Here is a 23360-nt window from a genome sequence, read left to right as displayed (position 1 = left end):
AACCCTGGGGATCAAACAACGATACGGGATCGTTGATTTTTAGAGGAAACACGTTTTTACTGCTTAAATTAAATGGTGAATTTTTAATATTAGGGCCTATTTAAAAAAAAAACGCGACCCGATATTCCATATTTTTCGATCAGTCGCTGAGGGCAACAAAACAATTTTTATTTTTTTGGCCCAATATCAACCCTGTGAACGTTCTTCCTTTTTGCCAATTTATGACATGGGCACTTTGTTGCTAGAGGAAAGTTGTATTGTATTCACAATTTTAATTCTGCACACAAGCTTAGATAATTGAGGTTCTGATTTGAAAAAAACAAAACAGCAGTAATAGAATAAAGGTATACAATTAAACTTAAGTCTTAAAATATGAATATATGTATATACAACATGGACGGGTGTTTAATTTAAAAAGTATGCAATCAAGGTAATTTTGTAGCTATCATTGTATGTGACCAAGCTCTTTCAGAAGTACTTCAGTTTTTGTACAATACCTGATTACATAAATACAAGAATTCTGTGAATATTGTTATTGTAATTTGCTTAAATACAACACATAGAACTTCAGGATTTAGAAAAAGCTAATGCAAATTTGTTGATCTGTATATGTATGAAATTTAGATGAATGCTTTTTAAACAACAAGAAGTTGTCAGGCTTCTAGAAAATGTCAGACTAAAATCCAAACTCCAAGCCTCAGCTCATTTCTACCTTTTTGTCAAGAATCAGACGTATGTGACATTTTACACTTCAATTCAATTCAATTCAATTCAATTCAAAGGATTATGTGTTTTTTCACATATGCTATAGGTACTCATAGTTTTGTATTACCGGGTATATTTATTCATATTTTACATACAGATATTACTTTAAGCCAAAACTCTGCAAATTTGATAAATAGCCATTGAAACCCTGCCAAACTCATAAAAGTAGGCTCAAGTAGGAGCCGTATAGAGACTGTCTATGGAGCGTGAATGGAATAATCAATATAATAACGTCAAAATGATCTGAATAAATCGCAGAAACTGAAGCAAAACAAACATTTCTGGTTAATTGAGGTCACAATGATCTATTCGTCTTGCTACTGTTTTTGCTACTATAGATGTTCAAGCATTCACAGTACATGAAGTGAATAATTACTATTTAACTATTGGATGTTTCTAGGCTTACTGAAATGCAAAAACATTCAATCAGTTTGATCTTGTATGATATCTATCCCACTTTTCAGGGAAATCTGCATTACTGGAGATTCAGAAATATTAAACATGAATGCCAAAAAAATAGCAGGAATTAGAAGAAAAATGTTAAAAATGTTTGCTACAAAGGCCATCAGTGTTAAATAACAGGACCAGATATACACAACTCTACACAAGACCCATCATGATTTTGTGTTGTAGCATTTGCAGAGGCTCAATAGTAAAGAGATAGGAACAAATGCGCACATAGATATGTTCAATGATCAACACAACAGAACTCAGCCCATGAAGAGTACATAGCTGTATACATTAAGTTTCACTCAAATGAGCATTTCTAGTTTGCTATTGCTTCAAATGTGGGCAAGTTGATCTTGAGTAGAAAACAACAAATACCTTGGATGACAGATAGAGTTACAATGAACTTTCATCATCACTCACAAATTTGTGTACATAAATTAAGCTCTATGGGTGGAGATGGAAAAAAATATATGCAAGAATTGAAAAGTATTACATGTATCTGCATTTATCACTAGTGGTAGGAGTGGAATCTGTCAGACTGATGTGTCCCTGATATTTGACTTGGTATTTACAATATGGTGTGTACAGTCTGATAGAACAAATAGTTATTTATTGGTAGCCGTCAGCTCCTTCATTCAGATCCAAATCTTGATCCTGTCAAAGAAAACACACAGAGTGCTGAAATAATATCAAATATACACTGGCAGTGATTCTGAGAATTATTTGGACTGTCAGTTAACAAGATGATCCACAAAATACTTGGTGTTTTCTTTGCCTCTAGACTTGACAGTGACACTCAGGGTGTAAGCCAGGCACCAGTCCACCCACCAAACGAACTGGCAACTTTGATTTTGGACTGGCAACTTTTTCCTATTTTTGTTTTTTTCTTATTGTTCTGTTATAATTTTACCAAAATCTATCTAAAACCATCTACATTTTTCATGAAGTTGAATTGTTTTGGACTAGCAGTTGCAAATTCCTGGCTAATAAGATGATCAACATTATGATTCGCAAATCCAGTACGAGAATTATTCTTCCTTTCTTATTTATCTAAATTGTATGTAATTCTGGGTGGTAGATAGTCATTACTGCATGAAAGCCAATACACTGTTGCAGTTTCTCACAGTATTTTAAATCCTGAAGTATATCAATGAAGTATGGAAGAAATACACAGTGGTTGCCATGGAATAGTAAACCGATTATTGTGAAGTTAAAGCGTGCTCACCTGATTCAATTTTTTGAATTCAACAACTTGTGCAAATATATATTCTAATATATGCTTGGCATCTCTGCTATCAGATGGCAGCTTTGTTGACACTCCCAGAATATCGCCGCATTCACGTACATAGTATTCAAGATCATCATCATTACCTGAACAAAAGATAATATATGTAAACAGGTTTCATATTATGAGGTTATTTGTACAAAATGTAGTATTAATTTTGTGGTAATATGTTACAGCAAAAAATGACAATTAAAAAAAAGGTTTGTGCTGTTTAAACATTTGCATCCAGTGATGGGATTGTATTTTTATCACACGATGCTTTTGCAGTCAATGTAAACAAAGAAGGTGTTTGAATGTGATATCAATAAACTTAACTCAATGATGGTGAAGTAGTTTACCCCATATAAATTTAAAGGTTGGAACGAGTGCAGATACACTTTTTATAGAAAAGTAAATTATAATATTTTTTGCAAATGTTTAGTAATATTTTATATTTGAAACATGTAGATGAACTAAAGATATGATCCAATGTTGTATGTAGACTTTTTTAATCTAAGAAAGGTTCACTGGTAATTCTAAGCAAATTTGGCAGTGAGCATCTTGGCTATATTCTCCAAGGAAAAAACATGTATTTAAAGAATTTGACATCTCTTTGTACTGTCATGTATGGAAAGAGCCATGCAGAAGCAAATATTTTTAACTAAAAAAATGTGTAAGGAACTCAGATTTTTAACATCTTCTTAAAATTCTCCATTTTGTCCACATACTGATTAGTATATTTATGCTTCTGTCTAATAAGTATGTAGACTGACTACATATTCATTTGTTTGGATATCCCATAATAATCCATGGCAGAACAATACATATTTAGCATGTACTGTCAATAGCACTGTGAACGTTAATTTTGTTGTGTTAACCTGTGAAAAATTGCTTTTTTTTATTGGAGTTTTGCATGCAACTTAGCATGGTTACTGAGCAAGTTTTTAGCAAATACGGATTAGATTGAATACTGGACATCTCAATGTGATGCTGGTTTTGTTCTCAGCAGCAATTATGTGGGCATTTTTTTTTTCCTTGAATCATAATTTATCAATAATTGCTCATATGCAGTAACATGTCATTTTCCATTTATTGCAAAATCTTGCATGATGCACCAAAGGCTCAGATTGAGCATTTGCTGCAAAAGTTTAATGATCTAATTTTTATTGCTCAAAGTCAATCGTTAAGAGAGGAATATTGTGTTGAGATACTTTTACAAATTTGACCATCACCAAATGCGTATGGCACATTATTAGAAGAGGAAATACCCCAACAATATTTTTGTCAAATCCTACACAATGTTTTGACACAACTCCGAATGCTGTTTGTCCTGTTTACAATATTTACAATTCAATTTCACACATGTACAGGATCTCGCAGTGAACAGAAAATGGTCTATTAATTTTAAATGCTCCAATAATCAATACACAAAACAACCTCCACATTTCAAATTTCTTTCTTGTTATATTTTCATTTGCTAAGAACATGAATACTGTGGAATACTTTATTTTCGCTGGAATTAATTTTCGCTGAAAAGGCTTTTTGGGCGTTTTGTATGGAATTTATTTTCGCTGATTTTTGATGAGTTTAATGTGAAATATAGGCAAAAAAGTATATTCGCTGGATTGTATTTTCACAGAATCATCCCTTCAGTGAAAATAGCGAAAATAAATTCCAAGCGAAAATAAAGTATTCTACAGTACGTCAAAAACAAGTCATTGAAAATAACACAGTCCCCGTTAAGTTCTCTTTGTGCTCGTCATATTAAAGCGGAGGGGTTGTCGAGAGCGTGTCCTTGAAACTTGAGTTCCAAGTGGCGTATACAACAGATTGTTTATTTACATCAAAACACCTGTTTCGTGTCATAGTAATATGGCCAAAGAAAAAACAGCTGTTATTCAGCCATCTTTGATCTGATTATGAAACACACTGATATGTATGATGTGCCAAATACGAATGAAAATGGTACATAAATTGTGGAAATATAGTAGTAAGGCCAAAAAGTCAGATGGCTGTCAATCAGCCATCCTTGACCAGATTTTGAAACAAATTGTCATGGACATGCATCCTAACATGTATAAAGGACATTTATGTGCCAAATTTGAATGAAAACTGACAGAGCACGTCCAAGATACCGCATCAAAAACAAAAAAAAGATGCCTGCCAGTCGACCATCTTTGATCCTATTGCAAAATAAATTGTCATGAACATGTATCCTAACATGTATAATCTATGTACCAAGTTTGAATGACAACTGACAAAGCATGTCCAAAATACAACATTTTCAAAAAACAAGATGGCTGTCAGTCGGCCATTTTGAATCGAATCGCTAAACCACTGCATGTGCATATGTCCCACATAAGGTACTGGGCACATGCAAAGAATGAATGGAATCGGTCCACAGGATTCTGAAATATGACGTTGGATAGACTGACGCACGGACACATGGACGGATGGTCGGACGGACGGACAGACTCAGGAACTCACGGACGGTCGGGGACATGTATCCTAACATGTATGATCTATGTACTAAATTTGAATAAAAACTGACAAAGCATGTCCAAAATACGACATTTTCAAAAAACAAGATGGCTGCCAGTTGGCCATCTTTAATCCAATTGTGAAATAAATCATTATGGACATGTATCCTAACATGTATAATCTATGTACCAAGTTTGAATGAAAACTGACAAAGCATGTCCAAAATACAACATTTTCAAAAAACAAGATGGCTGCCAGTCGGCCATTTTGAATCGAATTGATAAACCACTGCATGTGCATATGTCCCACATAAAGTACTAGGCACATCCAAAGAATGAACGGGATCGGTCCAAGGGATTCTGAGATATGACTCCGGACGGACGCACGGACACACGGACGGACGGAGACCGAATTATAAGTCCCCGTTTTCGGACTTCGTCCGAACGGGGACTAATAAGTTGTCTAAAAACGAATCCACTTACATTTATTCGTGATTTGTGCAAGTCTGACTTTCTCTGATGAGAACTGTTCATCTAAATCAAACAAATCCAGTGATGGCGGTGGCAATTCACGGAATGTAGGAGGAAATACCTGCAAAAAGAGAGAAGATTAATGTAGTGGGTAATGTCCAAGATTCACTGAATTGACATTCACAGCAATAAGCTTTGTATGGCTATAATACACGTTTGAAACACACAATTCTATACAAAATGAGTACAACGTATATAGTAATGAAAATACTGTAAATGCATTAATTATTCACTGGTTTTTAATTGCGCTGTTTTCGTTGATATGTGAAATTTGCTAAATTAAATCCACATGAACTTGTATAAAAACAATTGTTTCTCTGCCAAGTTTGTGAACTTAAATTAAAACCCAGGGAAATTGCCCACAGTGAAAAAAAGCCTGTGGGAATAAATTATTTTACAGTATACTTGATGACTAACCAGGTATATTGTATGACAGGGCCTGAACTTCAGAAGACACAAAAGTATAATGCCAAAATACATATTTGGTCTATTAAAATGTAAAGCAAAAATTTAATGTATTTATTAATTATATTGTGGGTATACAATGTACTCAAAACATAGCGAAACAGTGAAAATAACTATTTTTACATTTATGACTAACCAGAAGCGCATTTTTCAAGCAGAGGGGTTGTCACATGCACATGCACAGAAATTGAGTCCCAAGCGACGCTAACAACGCACGCTAACACAAAGGCTCATGAGTAGATGCTTGTTGGTAAACGACACGCTATGGCCGTTTGCTGCATGTGCAGATGACAACTCCCTCGCTTTAACTGAATTAAATTTATTGTATTTTGGGTATACTTATTTTGACAATGAACACACCTCTTCACATAAGTACATGTGAAACTAGACGAGCTAATACGGTATCTTAAAGTGCATTCAACAAATTGTCATGATGAACATGAAGAAAAGCAATAAGTTCGTTGAGTGGGTCATCTAAGCAATCTAAGCTTATTTGATTCCATAAGTTTTTAACCTTGTACAAAAAATGAACCGATACATCATGTGCGTAGTGATACAACAGGGAAAACTTACTGCAGGTTGCAGTGGTGGTAGCGGTGTTTCAAACTGTGGCTGGATCAGTGTAAGTGGTTCATGTTTGCAGCCAAGTGTATCAATAGCCCTACAAGAAATAGCAATATACATGTGTATAGTTATCAACAAAACACTGATGTGAACAATGGCAGTATTCAACATATTGATATATAATAGGTGACGTAGTGAGAGGTGCAAAGCGAGTGTCTGCGGCAAAAAAAAAAATGTTTAAACCTGAATGACAAAATGCTGATCTATGAGGAGGGGAATACTTCATCAAAATTGACCATCATCAAATGTGAATAGCACATTATTAACTGTGAAATTACCGCCAAAATACTTTTGCGTTTGTTAATTGACTCTCATGTGATTTGACACCACTACAAACTTTGTCCTGTTTTTCGCTCAATTTCACGCATAACGGGTGAATAGAAAATGGTCTATTAAAGAAATATTGGAATACATTAACTTTGAATACTAAAACCAAGTGTTATTTTTGCGAAATAAACCTGCATAATTTTACCATATTTTTCAAAACGTTGATCAAAACATATACCCAATGTGAATTCCAAGCATTTCGTATAGAAGGCACATGACTACTTTGAATGCCTGAAGCAGTCAAAGTGAGGATTCTGTCATGTAACCATGGAGACACTATGACAATGTAAATTTTACAGAAATTATACTGACACAACAAAGTGAGTTTAGCTAGCCTAACAGTACAGTATACAGCTATTGTAATAATTGACCCAAAGGAAACAATTGACAAGGCATAATTGTATTCTAAACTCAAGAATGAAATGTAATTTCAAAATTCATATTCAGAAAAGTGTAACAGTTGCATTTAATACATCGTATTCCAAACCAAGGCAGAGCTGACTATACTCTGAATTATACTGCGAAGTGAACAGTTGACTTCAGAAATAAAATCCAAAACCTTGCAGATGCGCCCATATTGTCTTGTGTGTTAATAAAGTATATTCTATTCTTATATATTTATACCATCATGAATGGAACGTATTACGATTTATTGTTTTGTTTTGTTTTGTTGGTACAATATTCATCAGTGTGTTGCATTCCCAAATTAGCAGAATGCTGAAACTAAATTTTGTTGTTGTTTAGTTTTATACCTTTGACTGATTACAACAACACAAATTATCTCACAACTTTCAGCAAACTTCAATGCTCTAATACTGATTTTATTATTTTGTTTATGGTGATCACGACAATCAGTTGAAGGTTTTCTGCATCAAATACAAAGTGAGATTCAACTTTGAAATAGACAAAAATACGTTGAGACTTGTATGCGAATAATTCCAATTCATAGTACCTTACAGAATTAGTCACCAAGTTTTGAAGTAGGCTAGATTTAGAAGGTAGAAAGCAGAAAGCTAATTAGTTGATGGGCATGTCTCAACAAAATTATTATTAAAAGCGGGAGGGTAGTCACATGCGCATGCGCAGGAGTCCCAAGAATATGAACTGCATAACTATTCACTATCAATAACAATATCAGTGACTCACTTTATAACTTTAGGTACCACACTTGTGTCCATCTTGAACAGTGTGTCATTGAAAAGTGCAGTGAAGTCTTTTGGCACATCATCACTTTCCTGAAGGCAAACACGTAACCTTTCAGCTAGCTTAGCGGTCTCTGGCAACATGTTATAATCTGAAATCTTGAAAAACAAATGTAAAACCTTTTAATAACATTTTTTTTCCAAACCGGGGAACAGCGCTCTGATACTCGTGGCTGGCACGGAGCCCTCTTATCAAATTGCTGATTGAACTTTTTTTGAATATTTCTCGAGCCTCACACTTCCGTGCTCCCATACAACATGAAATCTTTCTCAAATATATTTGTCTCTATGAAAATTTCCAAGCAAACACCAGCTTACAATGTCTGGACACCATATACACTAAAATTACACCAAAAATATTTCAATTGCGATAGATTCACTGTTAAAACGACGCAGAAACCATCTGATATGGCGTTTCCAGGTCTATCACCTGTGTGTGCTCCCTCTTGTTTATTTTTCCTAGTAAATCCCCTAAATAACATAGTTAAACTACACATGGCTTGCCCTTATATATGTAAGGGTGGGCAGATCATAGAATAGGGTGGACATATTACAAAAGTGGGGGCAGATCACAGGACCAATATCTTTTTTTTCCCATCTAACTTAAGGTTACAATTCGCAGATATAATTAACTTACTTCTGGATCATCAGCATCAATGGCATTCAGTACTATTTCATCAGTGGTTAACCACTGGAATATAACATCCTGTATCTTGGCATTCTCTTCCTTCTCAAGGTATTGGTCAGAAAACATATGCACAGATCCCAAAACTGCTAATTTACCCTTGGAATACTGAAATTAAAAATATAATAAGTTTGAGAAAATCAGAGCGAAACATACCAAGTTACCATGGCAACAAGACAATTACTAACAGGCATTTTACAGTATAATTATGAGTATGCAGAATATCATACCAGCTTTAGTTTTTTTTAATGAAAGGCACCACGATTGCATTTGAAAGGTTACTAAATGTTTGTGGTATAAAAGAAATATGTTCCTTGGTGGAAAATGAGAAATAAAATAATTTGCATCATCTTGATTTCCCTATACATGTGACGAATGGACAGGAAGACAGACAGACAGATAGATAGATAGACGACAGACGCAAGACGCAAGACAGAAACCCATCCCATAGGCTCAGCGGACCTATGGTCCATTGAGCCAAAAAATCAGAAACACTAATACACAATAATTGTTGTTGCACAAACCAAAACCAGTACACATGTGTCTCAGAGAATTTCATTTCAATAGAATACTAAAATGTGTGCTGCAGGAACAGTGTTTTCAGTTCATGATAAACAAGTTATTGAAAATGATACAGTCCCCATTAAATTTTTGAAAGTTCTCTTTGTGCTCGTCATATTACAGTGGAGGGGTTGTCGCGAGTGTGTCCTTGAAACTTGAGTTCCAAGTGGCGTATACAACAGATTGTTTATTTACATCAAAACACATGTTCCGTGTAGTAGTAATATGGCCAAAAATAAAAACAGCAGTTATTCGGCCATCTTTGATCTGATTATGAAACACACTGATATGTATGATGTATGTGCCAAATTCGAATGAAAATGGTACATAAATTGTGGAAATATAGTAGTAAGGCCAAAAAGTCAGATGGCTGTCAATCGGCCACCCTTGACCAGATTTTGAAACAAATTGTCATGGACATGCATCTTAACATGTATAAAGTACATGTATGTGCCAAGTTTGAATGAAAACTGACAGAGCACGTCCAAGTACCGCATAAAAAAACAAAAACAAGATGCCTACCAGTCAACCATCTTTGATCCAATTGCGAAATAAATCGTCATGGACATGTATCCTAACATGTATAATCTATGTACCAAGTTTGAATGACAACTGACAAAGCATGTCCCAAATACAACATTTTCAAAAAGCAAGATGGCTGCCAGTCGGCCATTTTGAATCGAATCGCTAAACCACTGCATGTGCGTATGTCCCATATAAGGTACTAGGCACATGCAAAGAATGAACGGAATCAGTCCACAGGATTCTGAAATATGAGGGGACTAATAATAGTCAAATATACAGTATCAAACAACCATATTAACAACTACATATTTTCATCCATATTGAAGCGAGGTACATACCTTTGATGAATGTAGAGCCAATACAGGCCTGTTTAATGGAAAAGAAACTGTTCCTGTAGACAGCACTGCCGAAGCTGGCTTGGCTACATTCAAAGTCGCACCGAATGGATACAGAAATGTCAGTGCTCTGTAACAAAAAGGTAAGCATGTGATCAGAACAGAATATTTAAAATTATACATGTATGTAAAGAATGAGTGCATAAAACAAACAGATTTAATTAGTTGACCAGTTTCCTACTGCCAGCAGTTTATATGACATTAAAGCCTTCTCTCTCAGACTTACTATTCAGTTCTGAGTCATCAGTTTTACTGTACTGTACTAAAAAGTGAGTTTACACTTACTGAGTGTTATTTGCAGCCTCCTCTTCATTTAATCCTGGTATGAGTTTACCAGCAGCCAGGCTGATGGCTCTGGATGAGAGATAACAAAATAGTGAATTACATCATAATAGCACATACGAATAGCTTAACAATTGACCTTAGAAGAAAATTACAGCAGAGATATTGTCAAAAGTGAGAGATCCATAAACTTGTTGTTACCCTTAAAATAGTGTTCCATTCTATTCCATTATTACCGTACTCAACCGCGTTAGCGACCAGTGTCCTCAACTCAGAAAATCATGATTTTTTAGGGGTGGGCACTTACCCGAGCACCCCCCTCGGAAAAGAATGCAAATGATAATTTTAATTCGCCATGAGACAGATTAAGAGGGATATTCACAACATATTCACGGAGGTCGATTTCCTCGCTGTATCATATAAAAACGATTACGAGTATTTGTTAAAGCAATGATCAAAAGACCAAGTTTTAAATTAGTGGCATATTGAAGGGGTGGGCGCTTTGCTGAATGTGACCCCGAATATAAAAAATGTGCAAAAGTGGGCGGTGGGCGTTTGACCGGGCATGGGTGCTATCGCGGTCGAGTACGGTATATCCGCTATTCCAAACACAATGATTATATTGGTCAGAGGAACAGTGGACAGGATGGTTTGAGAGATTGAAACGCTATTTTAGGGCTAAAAAAAAGTTTTGTGGCTTTCTCGCTTTTAATGTGATCTCTGTGTCCATTTGCGTCTGAGCTTTATTGTAAGGAATAATTTCAAGAACAAGTCATTGAAAATGGCACAGTCCCCGTTAAATTTTTGAAAGTTCTCTTTGTGCTTGTCATATTAAAGGGGGGAGGGGTTGTCGCGAGCGTGTCCTTGAAACTTGAGTTCCAAGTGGCGTATACAACAGATTGTTTATTTACATCAAAACACGTGTTCCGTGTAGTAGTAATATGGCCAAAAATAAAAATATTTGGCCATCTTTGTTCTGATTATGAAACACACTGATATGTATGATGTATGTGCCAAATATGAATGAAAATGGTACATAAATTGTGGAAATATAGTAGTAAAGCCAAAAAGTCAGATTGCTGTCAATCGGCCATCCTTGACCAGATTTTGAAACAAATTGTCATGAACATGCATCCTAACATGTATAAAAAACATGTGCCAAATTTGAATGAAAACTGACAGAGCACTTCCAAGGTACCGCATAAAAAAACAAGCAGCCTGTCGGCTGAGATAGCTTCGCTGTTAGCAATGCACATGGCAATTAAAGAACAGAAGATATCATTAGAAAATGAACAAATCTGAGAGGTCCACATGTAGTCCCTATATGTATAATATATCAAAGCAATTGGACTTGCGGTTTTCAACAAGAAGTCAAAAATATCACTTTTTACCAAAAATGACAAAAATATTCATCAAAATTAGAGAATTAAAGATATCATCATGAAATGAACAAATCTGAGAGAGGTCCACATGTAGTACCTATATATGTAATATCAAAGCAATTGGACTTGCGGTTTTCAACAAGAAGTTGAAAATATCACTTTTTACCAAAAATTACAAAAATATTCAGACACCAAAATTAGAGAATTGAAGATATCATTATGAAATGAACAAATCTGAGAGAGGTCCACATGTAGTACCTATATATGTAATATTAAAGCAATTGGACTTGCGGTTTTCAACAAGAATTCGAAAATATCACTTTTTACCAAAAATGACAAAAATATTCACCAAAATTAGAGAATTAAAGATATCATTACAAAATGAACAAATCTGAGAGAGGTCCACATGTAGTACCTATATATGTAATATCAAAGCAATTGGACTTGCGGTTTTTAACAAGAAGTTGAAAATATCACTTTTTACCAAAAATGACAAAAATATTCACCAAAATTAGAGAATTGAAGATATCATCATGAAATGAACAAATCTGAGAGAGGTCTACCCAAGGTACATATACACCAAGTATCAAAGCATTCAGGCTTGTAGTTTTCAAGAAGAAGTCGAAAAAGTAAAACATTGACACGGACGACGACGGACAATCACTCATATGATAAGCTCCGCTCGACAAAGTCAACAGCGGAGCTAAAAAACAAGATGCCTGCCAGTCGACCATCTTTGATCCAATTGCGAAATAAATTGTCATGGACATGTAACCTAACATGTATAATCTATGTACCAAGTTTGAATGACAACTGACAAAGCATGTCCAAAATACAACATTTTCAAAAAACAAGATGGCTGCCAGTCGGCCATTTTGAATCGAATTGCTAAACCACTGCATGTGCATATGTCCCACATAAGGTACTAGGCACATGCAAAGAATGAACGGAATCGGTCCACAGGATTCTGAAATATTACTATTGACAGACTAACGCACGAACGGACGGACAGACTCAGGAACTCAAGGACGGTCAGGGACATGTATCCTAACATGTATGATCGATGTACCAAATTTGAATGAAAACTGACAAAGCATGTCCAAAATACGACATTTTCAAAAAACAAGATGGCTGCCAGTCGGCCATCTTTGATCCAATTGTGAAATAAATCATCATGGACATGTATCCTAACATGTATATATAATCTATGTACCAAATTTGAATGAAAACCGACAAAGCATGTCCAAAATACAACATTTTCAAAAACCAAGATGGCTGCCAGTCGGCCATTTTGAATCGAATCACTAAACCACTGCATGTGCATATGTCCCAGATAAAGTACTAGGCACATGCAAAGAATTAACGGAATCGATCTGAGATATGATTCTGAGATATGAGAAGGGATTCTGAGATATGACTCCGGACGGATGCACGGACGCACAGACGGAGACCGAATTATAAGTCCCCGTTTTCGGACTTGGTCCGAACGGGGACTAAAAATAAGGAAATGGCCATATCATCTATCCTCTCTCTCTTAGATTTGCATCTATGAATCAACACGGGTAAAGCGAGTGTCATTTTTAGACTGTCCCCCATTATAACAAGATGATGATATAGAGGGAGTTCCCAGAGACAGTCTCCTAAATATTCCCAATGTTCTGAGCTTTCCTTGCCAAGGAGCCCACTAGGCTTCTCACTTGCATACTAAATGCGCATCTTCATACTAGGATATGATTCATAAACATATAACTAGAAGTTTACTGTCTAGTATCCAAATTTTATATCTTACTTGACTGAATGAATTCATTCACTGGATTTTGATTTGATACCCGGTAAGTACAATTCGCTAAAATAAAACTCAGTGTGTTTCTCTGGCTCAGGGTTCTCCCCAGGTCTTTTTAGCGCCGAGGTCTGCGGCGCTATACTTGTGAAGCTCGGCGCTTTACTTGGGACCTCGGCGCTAATTGTTCCGACCTCGGCGCTTGATTTCATATTTGAAATGCCAATATCAGATGTGCAAAAGCTTTGTTCGCCACACTGGTCAGCCCCGACCGTCACTCAAAATTAGTGACCACAACGGAAACGCTTCCGACCAGGACTATTGTCCGATTGTTATTATAATTACGTACCGACCGACACGCATCCTGCTAGTCATGGATTATAATTTGTAAACAATAGACCTAGTCGCACGATACATAGCGGCTAGTCAAATTTGTGAAATTAGCACCTCTTTGTTTGTAAGTAAATACTTTCTGCGATAGACACAGTCTTTAGATTGAAAGCTAAAATTCTTTTAAAATCAATTCCACCTTGATATAACATGGTCAAAGCGAAGTTTACGATCAGTTTACGCTACTCAAGAAAAAACAATGTGTTTATTGCGTGATTTGGTAAAAGACATTTGAACTGTTATCATCACGAATCAGGTAAAAACTCTTCTTTCAAGATCTATTTTACCTTTTAAAAATTGCTAATCACCTCTTTCGAAAACCATCATGCAGTTTTCAATTGAAATCCATGCCAACACATCGTGCTACGACATCGCTTAACTTCCGCAATGTAAATTTTTATGATCACTACCATTCGGGAAACTTCGGATTCTACCGGCATTACCATGCGGCATTTTGATTGGTTAATGACATTCTTGACCCATCGGGTCAAAGGACACATGCTAATGTTCACAAACATCATGGCGGGTCTGTTTTTTTTTACCGAAGCGATCGAGTGATCAAAAATAATCGCTCCCGATAAAAATAAGTCAGATTTTACTTTAATTTCATATAAAAAAAAAGAAGTAACATTTAGTGAGGAATTATTGGTATAACCGGTGTATAACATCGCCAAGTAAGTTATGTCACGTCGTAACTTTGATGATCGTTTTGAAGTTTAATTTGTTCGCTCATTACTGTAAATGTAAACGTTTTAGAAGTTGATGGTACGAATAATAAATTACAACAATACGCCAATTAATTACGTTGTCGATTTTTTGAAGGTGAATGTTTTTGGAGTCAATAAAATCATGAAATTCGTGAACATATTTCTGGCTTAACGTTTCGAATGCGTTTTATTCAACGTTTTACAATAGACAATTAAATTGCAACAAAAATTTATTTGTGTTTGTTTTTAGTCTGCAGCATCAGTATTTCAAGAATGTTTCAAACTCTTCTAAATTGTGAAACATAATGTGTTGATTCCATTAAAAAAAATATTTGCACTGTGACTGAGCTCATTAATATTCATAATTGTAAATGAGTTCTGTTAATTAATGAAGGAAATGTACGTAAATGATATGCAAATTATTATGCAATTTAGTTGCAGCGCTATGCATTTTTTCTGGAAAGAACCCTGTGGCTAATTATTGAAACCCAGTAAATAACGGTATGCTTAGAATATCAACATAGTGAAATGAAATGCCAGTGTAAATAAATGTTAAGTATTTCTACCCATCATTGCTGAGAAGAGTGCCCTCTAATGTCTAAAATAGACATATGGTATACACATACAACAGGTAAAATATACCTCACTTCACAAGATGTCAGTCGAGCCTTACCTGTTAAGTATTCCATTTGAAATAAGTGCTTCTTTTGGGTAGAAATATTTATAGTAACTTGTCCGCACCACAGCATCTGTCATAAACAATCACAAAGATATCAAGCAATTTTTAACGATACAATATTAGGTAATATGCACTTTTGGTCTTTGGTTAACAGTCTGAGTGTAACTTAAAATTTACCTTCCAAAGTCACCATACATCTAAACTGTGAGTAAGCTAGTTAAATATATCTCATTACTACTAACTGTAAATACTTTTATTTTAGCGGGAAGTCATCTAACTCTTTGGATGTTTAGTACGATATTTATTTTCAGAATGAGTTGAATGTAAAATATAGAAAAAAAGAAAAAGAATCACCTCTTCAGCATAATAATGAAAATAAATTCCAAACAAAAATAAAGTATTTTACTATAAAAAGGTTAAATACTACAAATAATAAGTTGAAATTATTGATGACAAAATTACTCATTTCAAAAACTGCATGTTTTTATTAAAATGCAATGACAGCCCAGAAGTTGCGCTCGGACCGTACTGTAAAACTAAACCACCACATCCATGTAGTTTGATAATCAGCCAATTGGCCATTTTATCACATAAATTTAATTTTTGTTTTTTTACGTCACATTTGAAAATGTATATGCCACAGAAATGCATGGATGAATAAGAATTGTTGACTTGAGCTTTTAGACAGATTTGTCCACAGCACAGATTAAAAGATTCATATCCTTTCATATCCTTTTTTTTTGTCAGGTTAAAAAAACAACTCATTCAGCTAATTTATATACAGAGAATCATGTAGCAAATTGCGTATTCTACTGCAACATACACTTTATATAAATCAATATTTTTTACTGGTGTTAAATTTACTTTTCTGTCGGAGATGACATGTTTTCACATGATGGTTAATTGCACCGGGCACCATAATGTTTCGTAAACCTACATTGCAAACCATTCAGTTGAATGTAATTTTAACTTTAATGATTCAGTATACAACAGATATTATTCTTGGTTTATATGCATGTTTATTGGTGATGTGTTTTCAATACAGCAAATACGGTCTAACAGTGTTTTTAATACTCACAAATCAAATATTAGACTGCACTACAACAAAACAATCATTTTGCACTTACCACTATTCACCATAATACCATAGTCTTCTAGTAAAAAGTTAATATTTGTATCAAATTTGGTTTCTCCGCCTTCCCCCATGAGAACTAAGACGCTGCCGCCATCTTCTATGTACTTCTTGATCACATCAAACTAGAAACAAAATTCAATAGTTCTTTATCTGGGCTTGAACTTCATGGAGGTATTGAAAGCAATTGCCTTGATGCCCAAAGAGTTTGCCTTAATACCGTTGATATTTTATTCCTATGTGCTAAGGCAATTTTATAAATTTTGGCCTTGAAATGGGTTACCTCTCCAATTTCAAAGTTCAAGCCCTGCTGTTATGAATATGGTAGTTTTATAGGAACTAGAGATAATGTTAGGATCCATATTCCAACTGAAATTTAAAGAAACAGATATCAAATACACCTTGAATCAGGTGTATTTGAATACAAAAATGCATAAAACTGAAAGTAACGCTCCTCAGATTATTTTATTATTTCAAGGATTTGTTAACAATAAGGATATACATGATGATGTATTTGTACCTCTCTATGCAGTCATGTTTTCATTTTTCATAAGAAATCACAACAACAGGCCTTGTCTTTTCAAAAATAGTAGACCAGCCAAAACTAGTTCTTTTCAACACAGTACAGCGAGTGTATAGCAGAGCTATGCAAGAATGTAGGTCTTGATTTGCGTGAGTGATAGGAGAGTGGAGTGATCACTCTCAAATTTGCATAGGTGTGTCTGTTCATGAAGAATATTTGGTTATCCAATTTCCTGATAGACTCATTGAGAACACTTTTGTGAAAATAGATTATTAGTATGAAGATAAAAATAAAATTTTGTATTTTTAAATTACTTTTTGCATGTAACTGTGAAAGCAGTAACTTCAACAATCATAATCTTTATTCCTACCTCTGGTGCTGTAAATTTTTCCCTTGGTCCTGCAATAACAAAGACTTTCACCTGTGCTAGCTTGGCTTCCGTGATTTCATCTTTATGTCTGTAAAACAAAACATTGGTCTTTTTTAGAACTACTTTAATTTGATGCAATAGAACACAAACTTTTGTAGACGGTGTTACCTGCCACCTGATCGTTTTGTTGTAGTGCAGTTGGTGTGAATGAAAATGGTAGAATAAACAATAAATCAGTTGTGAAACCTTTGGTTTTTTTGATGTTTTGCATGTTTTCAGATGAACACATACCAGACAGAACAGAATTATTCAACAGTGTCAAATAATCAATTTATGAAGCAATATTGAGTTCAACATTGAATATTAACGTAGAAATATACTGTAACTCGTGAGTTAAACACTTACGTTGCAATCTTCCAGTTTGTCCGTAGTTTCCTGTGAAGGGTTTTGAAACCATTCTGTATAGAAAATAATTCCTTTTTTGAACTGTCGAATAATATGGTAGTACGCTGTCCTTTCTCATCCATGTCGTTCTGTAATATTATAATAAGGATGCCATTTGAGAGATGAAAATTACCATATTTGCTTTATTAGGAGCACATCTTCAATGGAAGCATTTACATTAGCCAACAATTGCATATATTGTATAGATATCATGACAAAATGAAATACTTTGACCCTAGTAAATTGTAGTTGATACTAAATATAGCACATGGATTATGATCGGTTCCTTCTAATCTGTTAGTAATTCTGAATCACTACTATGTAACATTACCATTCACATGATAGTAATACTTCGTCGTTGTTTTTTTACCAGTCTGTATTTTGCACACTAGCCAGAGTGATAAATAAATATAAACAATACAACACACAGATCTGAATATTGACAATGTGTTTGATGCTAAAAAAATTCTCTTTCACAATCTACCTCAAAATGTTTCCTTTTCAACAATTTTTATGATATTATGTTTGTGTAAATTTTATTATGTATAGGTTATAAAATGACATGCCCTTTATACATGGTTTTGTATAAAGGGCGTGTCATTTTATAACAGGCTTCTAACATAGCAACAATTTATTCAATTTTATTTTTGTTTTGCGTGGTACAGTCAATCAATATCAGCTGACAAAGCTAAGTTCTAACTAACTTCTCTCAATCTATACAGAGAATATAAATCGTGATTCTGGCGATCTGATTGGTGGAGGGCGCATAGCCATGTTAGAAATATAGGAATTGTTCATTCCGATCACATATTTTCCGATGATTGATGCAACACTGGATCAATGGCATACAATTTCAATTACAGTACTCTAAGAAATGTTATCATCTAATACATGTATGCACGCATGTTACTGGTTGTAAAGGTTCTCACATTTGCAGGAAGTTACAGATTACATAAGATAATGAAAGATGAATTAAAAAATAACAAAGCCTATCTCTAGAGATTAGATTGGACAACTTAGGAACCAAGGACAGCTGGTAGACACATTTATTTCCCACTTCAATGACTTTAACTATAAAACATAGTCATGCAAGATCCAAATTTAAGTAGAATACTCAAGAAACACTGGGAATTATGTACATTTTCACTATACAATACCTTTTATAGCAAAATACAGACAAATACATATTTTAGGCAATGCGATAATTTCACTTGTATCTCAATGAAATGGTCAAAGGTAAAAACAAAACATGTTTACGTTTAGTACAAATGTTTGGCAAATATGATAAACAGGTGAGACTCCTAGATACCCCTTATTCTATACCAGTACATTTTAAAAGACCATTAGCAATTAGTATTCCCTTTGATAGACAGAAATGCCTCATTACAGTATTATAGTACAACTCCAAGTTAGCCTGAGGCAGATCTTGGTTTGCTAAACAAAATGTATCATAATTTTGATGTGCAAGACTGGAGAGTAATGGTAGCAAACCACTTCCACCATTGATGCCAAAAGAAGCCACTCATAATAACAGGTTTTGCTAGACAGTGTTCTCACTAAACCATAACCTGCCACAGACACACAAAGATTTGCTGTGACGCAACAACTAGTTGTACTTATTCACCGTCACATTTTCATGGTGTCATATTTTCTGCGTTACATTACAATAAGTATAGTGATCGCAAAAAACATCTTACTATAGTTGTGAACTTTGTATTTTGGTAAAATGAAATTCACATTTTATAAACAAAATAAGCATAAAAATGAAGAAATCTGAGGCCACAACATCAATATCCTATACAGCCACATACAGCATCATTTTTCCTTAAAGACCAATCTTTCCAGCAGTCTCAACTTGATTTTGACGAATTCCATTTTGACTCTGCATTCTTACAAAATCAGACCGGTTAGAGGACACACTTGTCGCATACGACTTATTTACCACTTCCGTGTCACTGAGAATGTTCTAGAACTGTACTGTGTCTGGGTGGAATATTCTAGATTTTTTTTAGAAAATGGTTGAATAGGTAATAGAACACTGTAGGAGGCAATAGAAGGTAATGGAACATTCTAGAAATTGGTAGTAAGTTCCAGACTCATTATGTATGCTGATGTAATGGTCTATTTATAAACAGTGTGGGTATATTATAGAGGAGTTGTTCAGCACTGACTTCAGATCGGAGATCTCGTTGAATTGTGTTGGAGTTTAAGTATCTAGTTATTGGAGTAGTGGAGTTTTACCGCGTTATTGTACTTGATGTTTGCAGAGTATAATAATACCAGTACCAGTTGAAACCTCATCTGTTGGCTCCATGTCCGTATGTTATCATCGCCGCCAGGAAAGTCTTTATGTTACTGTTGCCATTTTGGTATTTGAACCATCACACCAGTACTATACCAATTACGGTAGTACACAATCTGATTAAAATCTGATGTAGTGTACGGGCTTTAATTATTTTGGCTATAAACTTATTTTAATTTTATGTTTTATTACTTTTGTTATTAATGCCTTGTTATTTTATTATTTTACTTTGATTTTGATTTTGTGATTTTTTTTTTAAATTCCGCCCTACCTACATCTGAGCCGATGCCTATGTAACGAGATTTCAATGAGACCCACTGTCGACGATTTTAGTCAACGAATCACAGACCTTCTTCTATAGCGCACATGATGACGTCACTGGGCAGAGTCAGGTGGCAAACACACTCAAATAAAATGGCGGATTATACCGACGTTAGCGACCGAGAAGAACACTGCTTTTCGGTAAGTTTATCATTGTCAAATGCAACGAAAGTCATTTTTTTATGTTTATATTGTGGCTCGAATGGTTCGAGTTTAGATCGTTATTTTGCGTAGTTATTCTGGGAGTGACGATTTTGTTTCCACCGGTTCGACCGAACACCGGTGTCTTTTTCTAGTCGCTTGCCCTGGAGACGGGTGATGTTTTGTTGACGATCGGGTCAAAACCGTCTACGGTATTGAAGCCGTAGCTGTAAATAATCATCAAAATGTATCAACATTTTGTACATTATACAATAACTCTTTATTAATTAAAGTAATTGAGCTGATTTGGACTGGAATAAAATATTTTTTATTTGGAACACATCGCAATTGATCAGGAAATATTTTTTGCTCCAATTGTCTGCGTCGATGCCGTGGGCCGGTGACCGTTATACAATTTAAAATTTGCATTGTTTACTATAGCTGTTTACAGTGTTCTAATCATTACGATTTACTTATTTTTTTGCTTCCATTCTAGATAATTATGCTCAGTGTTTGATGTAAAATTGAAGCGATGACTGAATAAACGAACCGTGGCTGGCGAAGATGTATCAGGAAGTGTACACATTTGTTGGAAGTGAACAAAATATTCAATGTAATGACAACAATTGTAAAATGCTGTGGAATTTCTTTTGTAAATAAAAATATACTAGCAATGTTCTATTAATGGTTTATTCAAGTGGGCAAAATATAATGTACAGAAAGATTGCCCGTAGAGTATCCCTACACTGAAAAGTAAGCAACCGACAGCCTGTATAAAAGGGAGCCTGTGATTGGCTGTTACTTATGCGAGATTTGAACGGGACTTACGTAGGCGTCGGATCAGATGTATGTAGGGCGGAATTAAAGAAAATCAAAATCAAAGTAAAATAATAAAATAAAAAGGCATTAATAACAAAAGTAATAAAAAATAAAATTAAAATAAGTTTATAGCCAAAATAATTAAAGCCCGTACACTACATCAGATTTTAATCAGATTGGGTAGTACAGTATTACGTTGCGTGTGACAACACTACTAGCCAGGTTTGCAGAATAGTTGTCTAAGGATAGCATAAACGTACATGTTGTGCTCAAGGTGACATTTAGGCTGACTCATGGGGCTATGTCAGTGGAAAATGTTTTGAATATGTTTTTAAAAGTTTTTTCACATGTTAGATGCCTTTAAATCGATATGATGTGTCACTGATGCAAAGACTCGCCGTGGCGCAATAACTAGTTAGGCTTATTTCTTTGCACATCAATGATGAGGTAAAAGAAAACTATATATTGATTTAGTAATCCTGAAAAACATTTGTTATAGCTATAAAATTTACAATTTGAATTAAATTCACATTTATGTTTACAAATGGATGTATAAACAACGAAGAAAAGAAAGCATTCAGTTTGCTCCCCACATACTATCAATTTTCTTGATCCACCTTGATTTCTTGGATTAAATTTTAACAAAATCAGTCCACTCAAGGGCACACACTGTTAAAAGGTACGAGGTTTGTTCAGGGGCATGATTCTCAGATTTTAGTTTGATGATATAAACACAGTCTACAAGAAGTGTTCACATCATTTGACACCAGAATGTTATGTTTTGAAAATCATGAAAATGTTAGCATTGAGTAAAAAGTGCACAAGCCTATGTCCACAAAGATGACATTTGTATGTTACTCAACAACATGCAGGAAACATGATCCTATTAATGTGTGAATCCACAGGAAAATTTTATAAAAAAAAATGGATTCAGTAATGCTGTACAATAACTAATTTTCTATGCTTAGGTTAAACAAAAACACTTGTTAATTGACGAGAATGACAATTATTGTCCAAATGATAAATAAAATATTTTGTGTACGGATCTTTACAACATTAATATTATTGTTATTATATCGCTATTAATAATTGTTAAATTTGTTGGCAGTAGTCATAGAAACATATACGCAAATTTCTTATTCAAATAACACTTAACACAGTACTATTATGAACACGAGTAGCATACTACAAATTAGAATACTTTAAGTTGAAGAAATAATTTTGAATGAAAAAGTTGAAGAAAAGTATGTACATAATCATCACAAAAAAGTTAAGATGTCAAAATGTTATCGCTCGTTTGCTTTTTCTAAATCAAAACTTTCAAGGCTAGAATTACATTGCTAAGAATAAAAACATAGCTCAAGAGAGTAAAGTGGTTTTCTGGTACATGCCACCTTTCGTAAATGCATGAAAACCCATTTTTATCGTAATCAAAACAGAACATGAATACAAATCTCACCTCCGTAGTCGGCGCCATGTTTCGGATGCTCAAGAATTTCAGTCGCTAGCTAAGCATTATGGGAAACAGCTTTTGTTATCTTCATTTTCATTGGACTTGGTGTCATTTTGGCTTCGCTCAATGACCAATCAAAAAAGCTTATACAAAAATAAGCGGAGAGATTATAGGACTGCATAGGTTAACGCGGTACGACTAATACGAAAATTGAAAAACAGTTAACGAACTTTGTAAGAAAATCCATTATGTGAAAACAAATTTAGAAATATCATAAGCAAAATATGAATATCTAAGTATATTTAATGCTGAAATATCTTCTAGTTTGAACGGAAATATTTTTAATGATAAATTAACCTTA

The 23360-nt window shown here is 34.6% G+C and overlaps 1 protein-coding gene and 1 long non-coding RNA gene across 2 annotated transcripts; one reads left to right on the top strand and one right to left on the bottom strand.

The window, feature by feature from the left end:
* Positions 1-1367: 1367 nt before the first annotated feature.
* LOC100367604 (intraflagellar transport protein 52 homolog) lies at positions 1368-23148 on the bottom strand. The gene is made up of 13 exons (XM_002730565.4): positions 23006-23148; positions 17925-18052; positions 17520-17607; positions 16622-16751; positions 15489-15564; positions 10560-10628; positions 10218-10344; positions 8746-8901; positions 8053-8207; positions 6529-6616; positions 5443-5551; positions 2441-2586; positions 1368-1869 (listed from the first exon to the last, which is right to left on the bottom strand). The coding sequence occupies exons 1-13, from the start codon at positions 23021-23023 to the stop codon at positions 1825-1827; spliced, it is 1335 nt and encodes a 444-aa protein (XP_002730611.2). The 5' UTR covers positions 23024-23148; the 3' UTR covers positions 1368-1824.
* LOC146731632 (uncharacterized) lies at positions 20149-21528 on the top strand. The gene is made up of 2 exons (XR_014926949.1): positions 20149-20727; positions 21224-21528. It is a non-coding gene; the product is annotated as an uncharacterized LOC146731632 (long non-coding RNA).
* Positions 23149-23360: the final 212 nt, after the last annotated feature.

The sequence above is a fragment of the Saccoglossus kowalevskii genome, chromosome 18 (genome assembly GCF_978046115.1).
Source record: "Saccoglossus kowalevskii chromosome 18, keSacKowa6.1, whole genome shotgun sequence".
Lineage (NCBI taxonomy): Eukaryota > Metazoa > Hemichordata > Enteropneusta > Harrimaniidae > Saccoglossus > Saccoglossus kowalevskii.
The sequence above is the reverse complement of the archived record's forward strand: the minus strand, read 5'-3'. Positions and strand labels throughout refer to the sequence as shown.

What these genes read in the sequence shown, in the direction of transcription:
- LOC100367604 (XM_002730565.4), bottom strand. An exon ending in TTGATGCTGATGATCCAGAA is followed by an intron (nt 8,208 to 8,745) that starts GTAAGTTAATTA and finishes TTGTTTTTCAAG; the next exon opens with ATTTCAGATTATAACATGTT. An exon ending in TGCACAAATCACGAATAAAT is followed by an intron (nt 2,587 to 5,442) that starts GTAAGTGGATTC and finishes TCTTTTGTTCAG; the next exon opens with GTAATGATGATGATCTTGAA.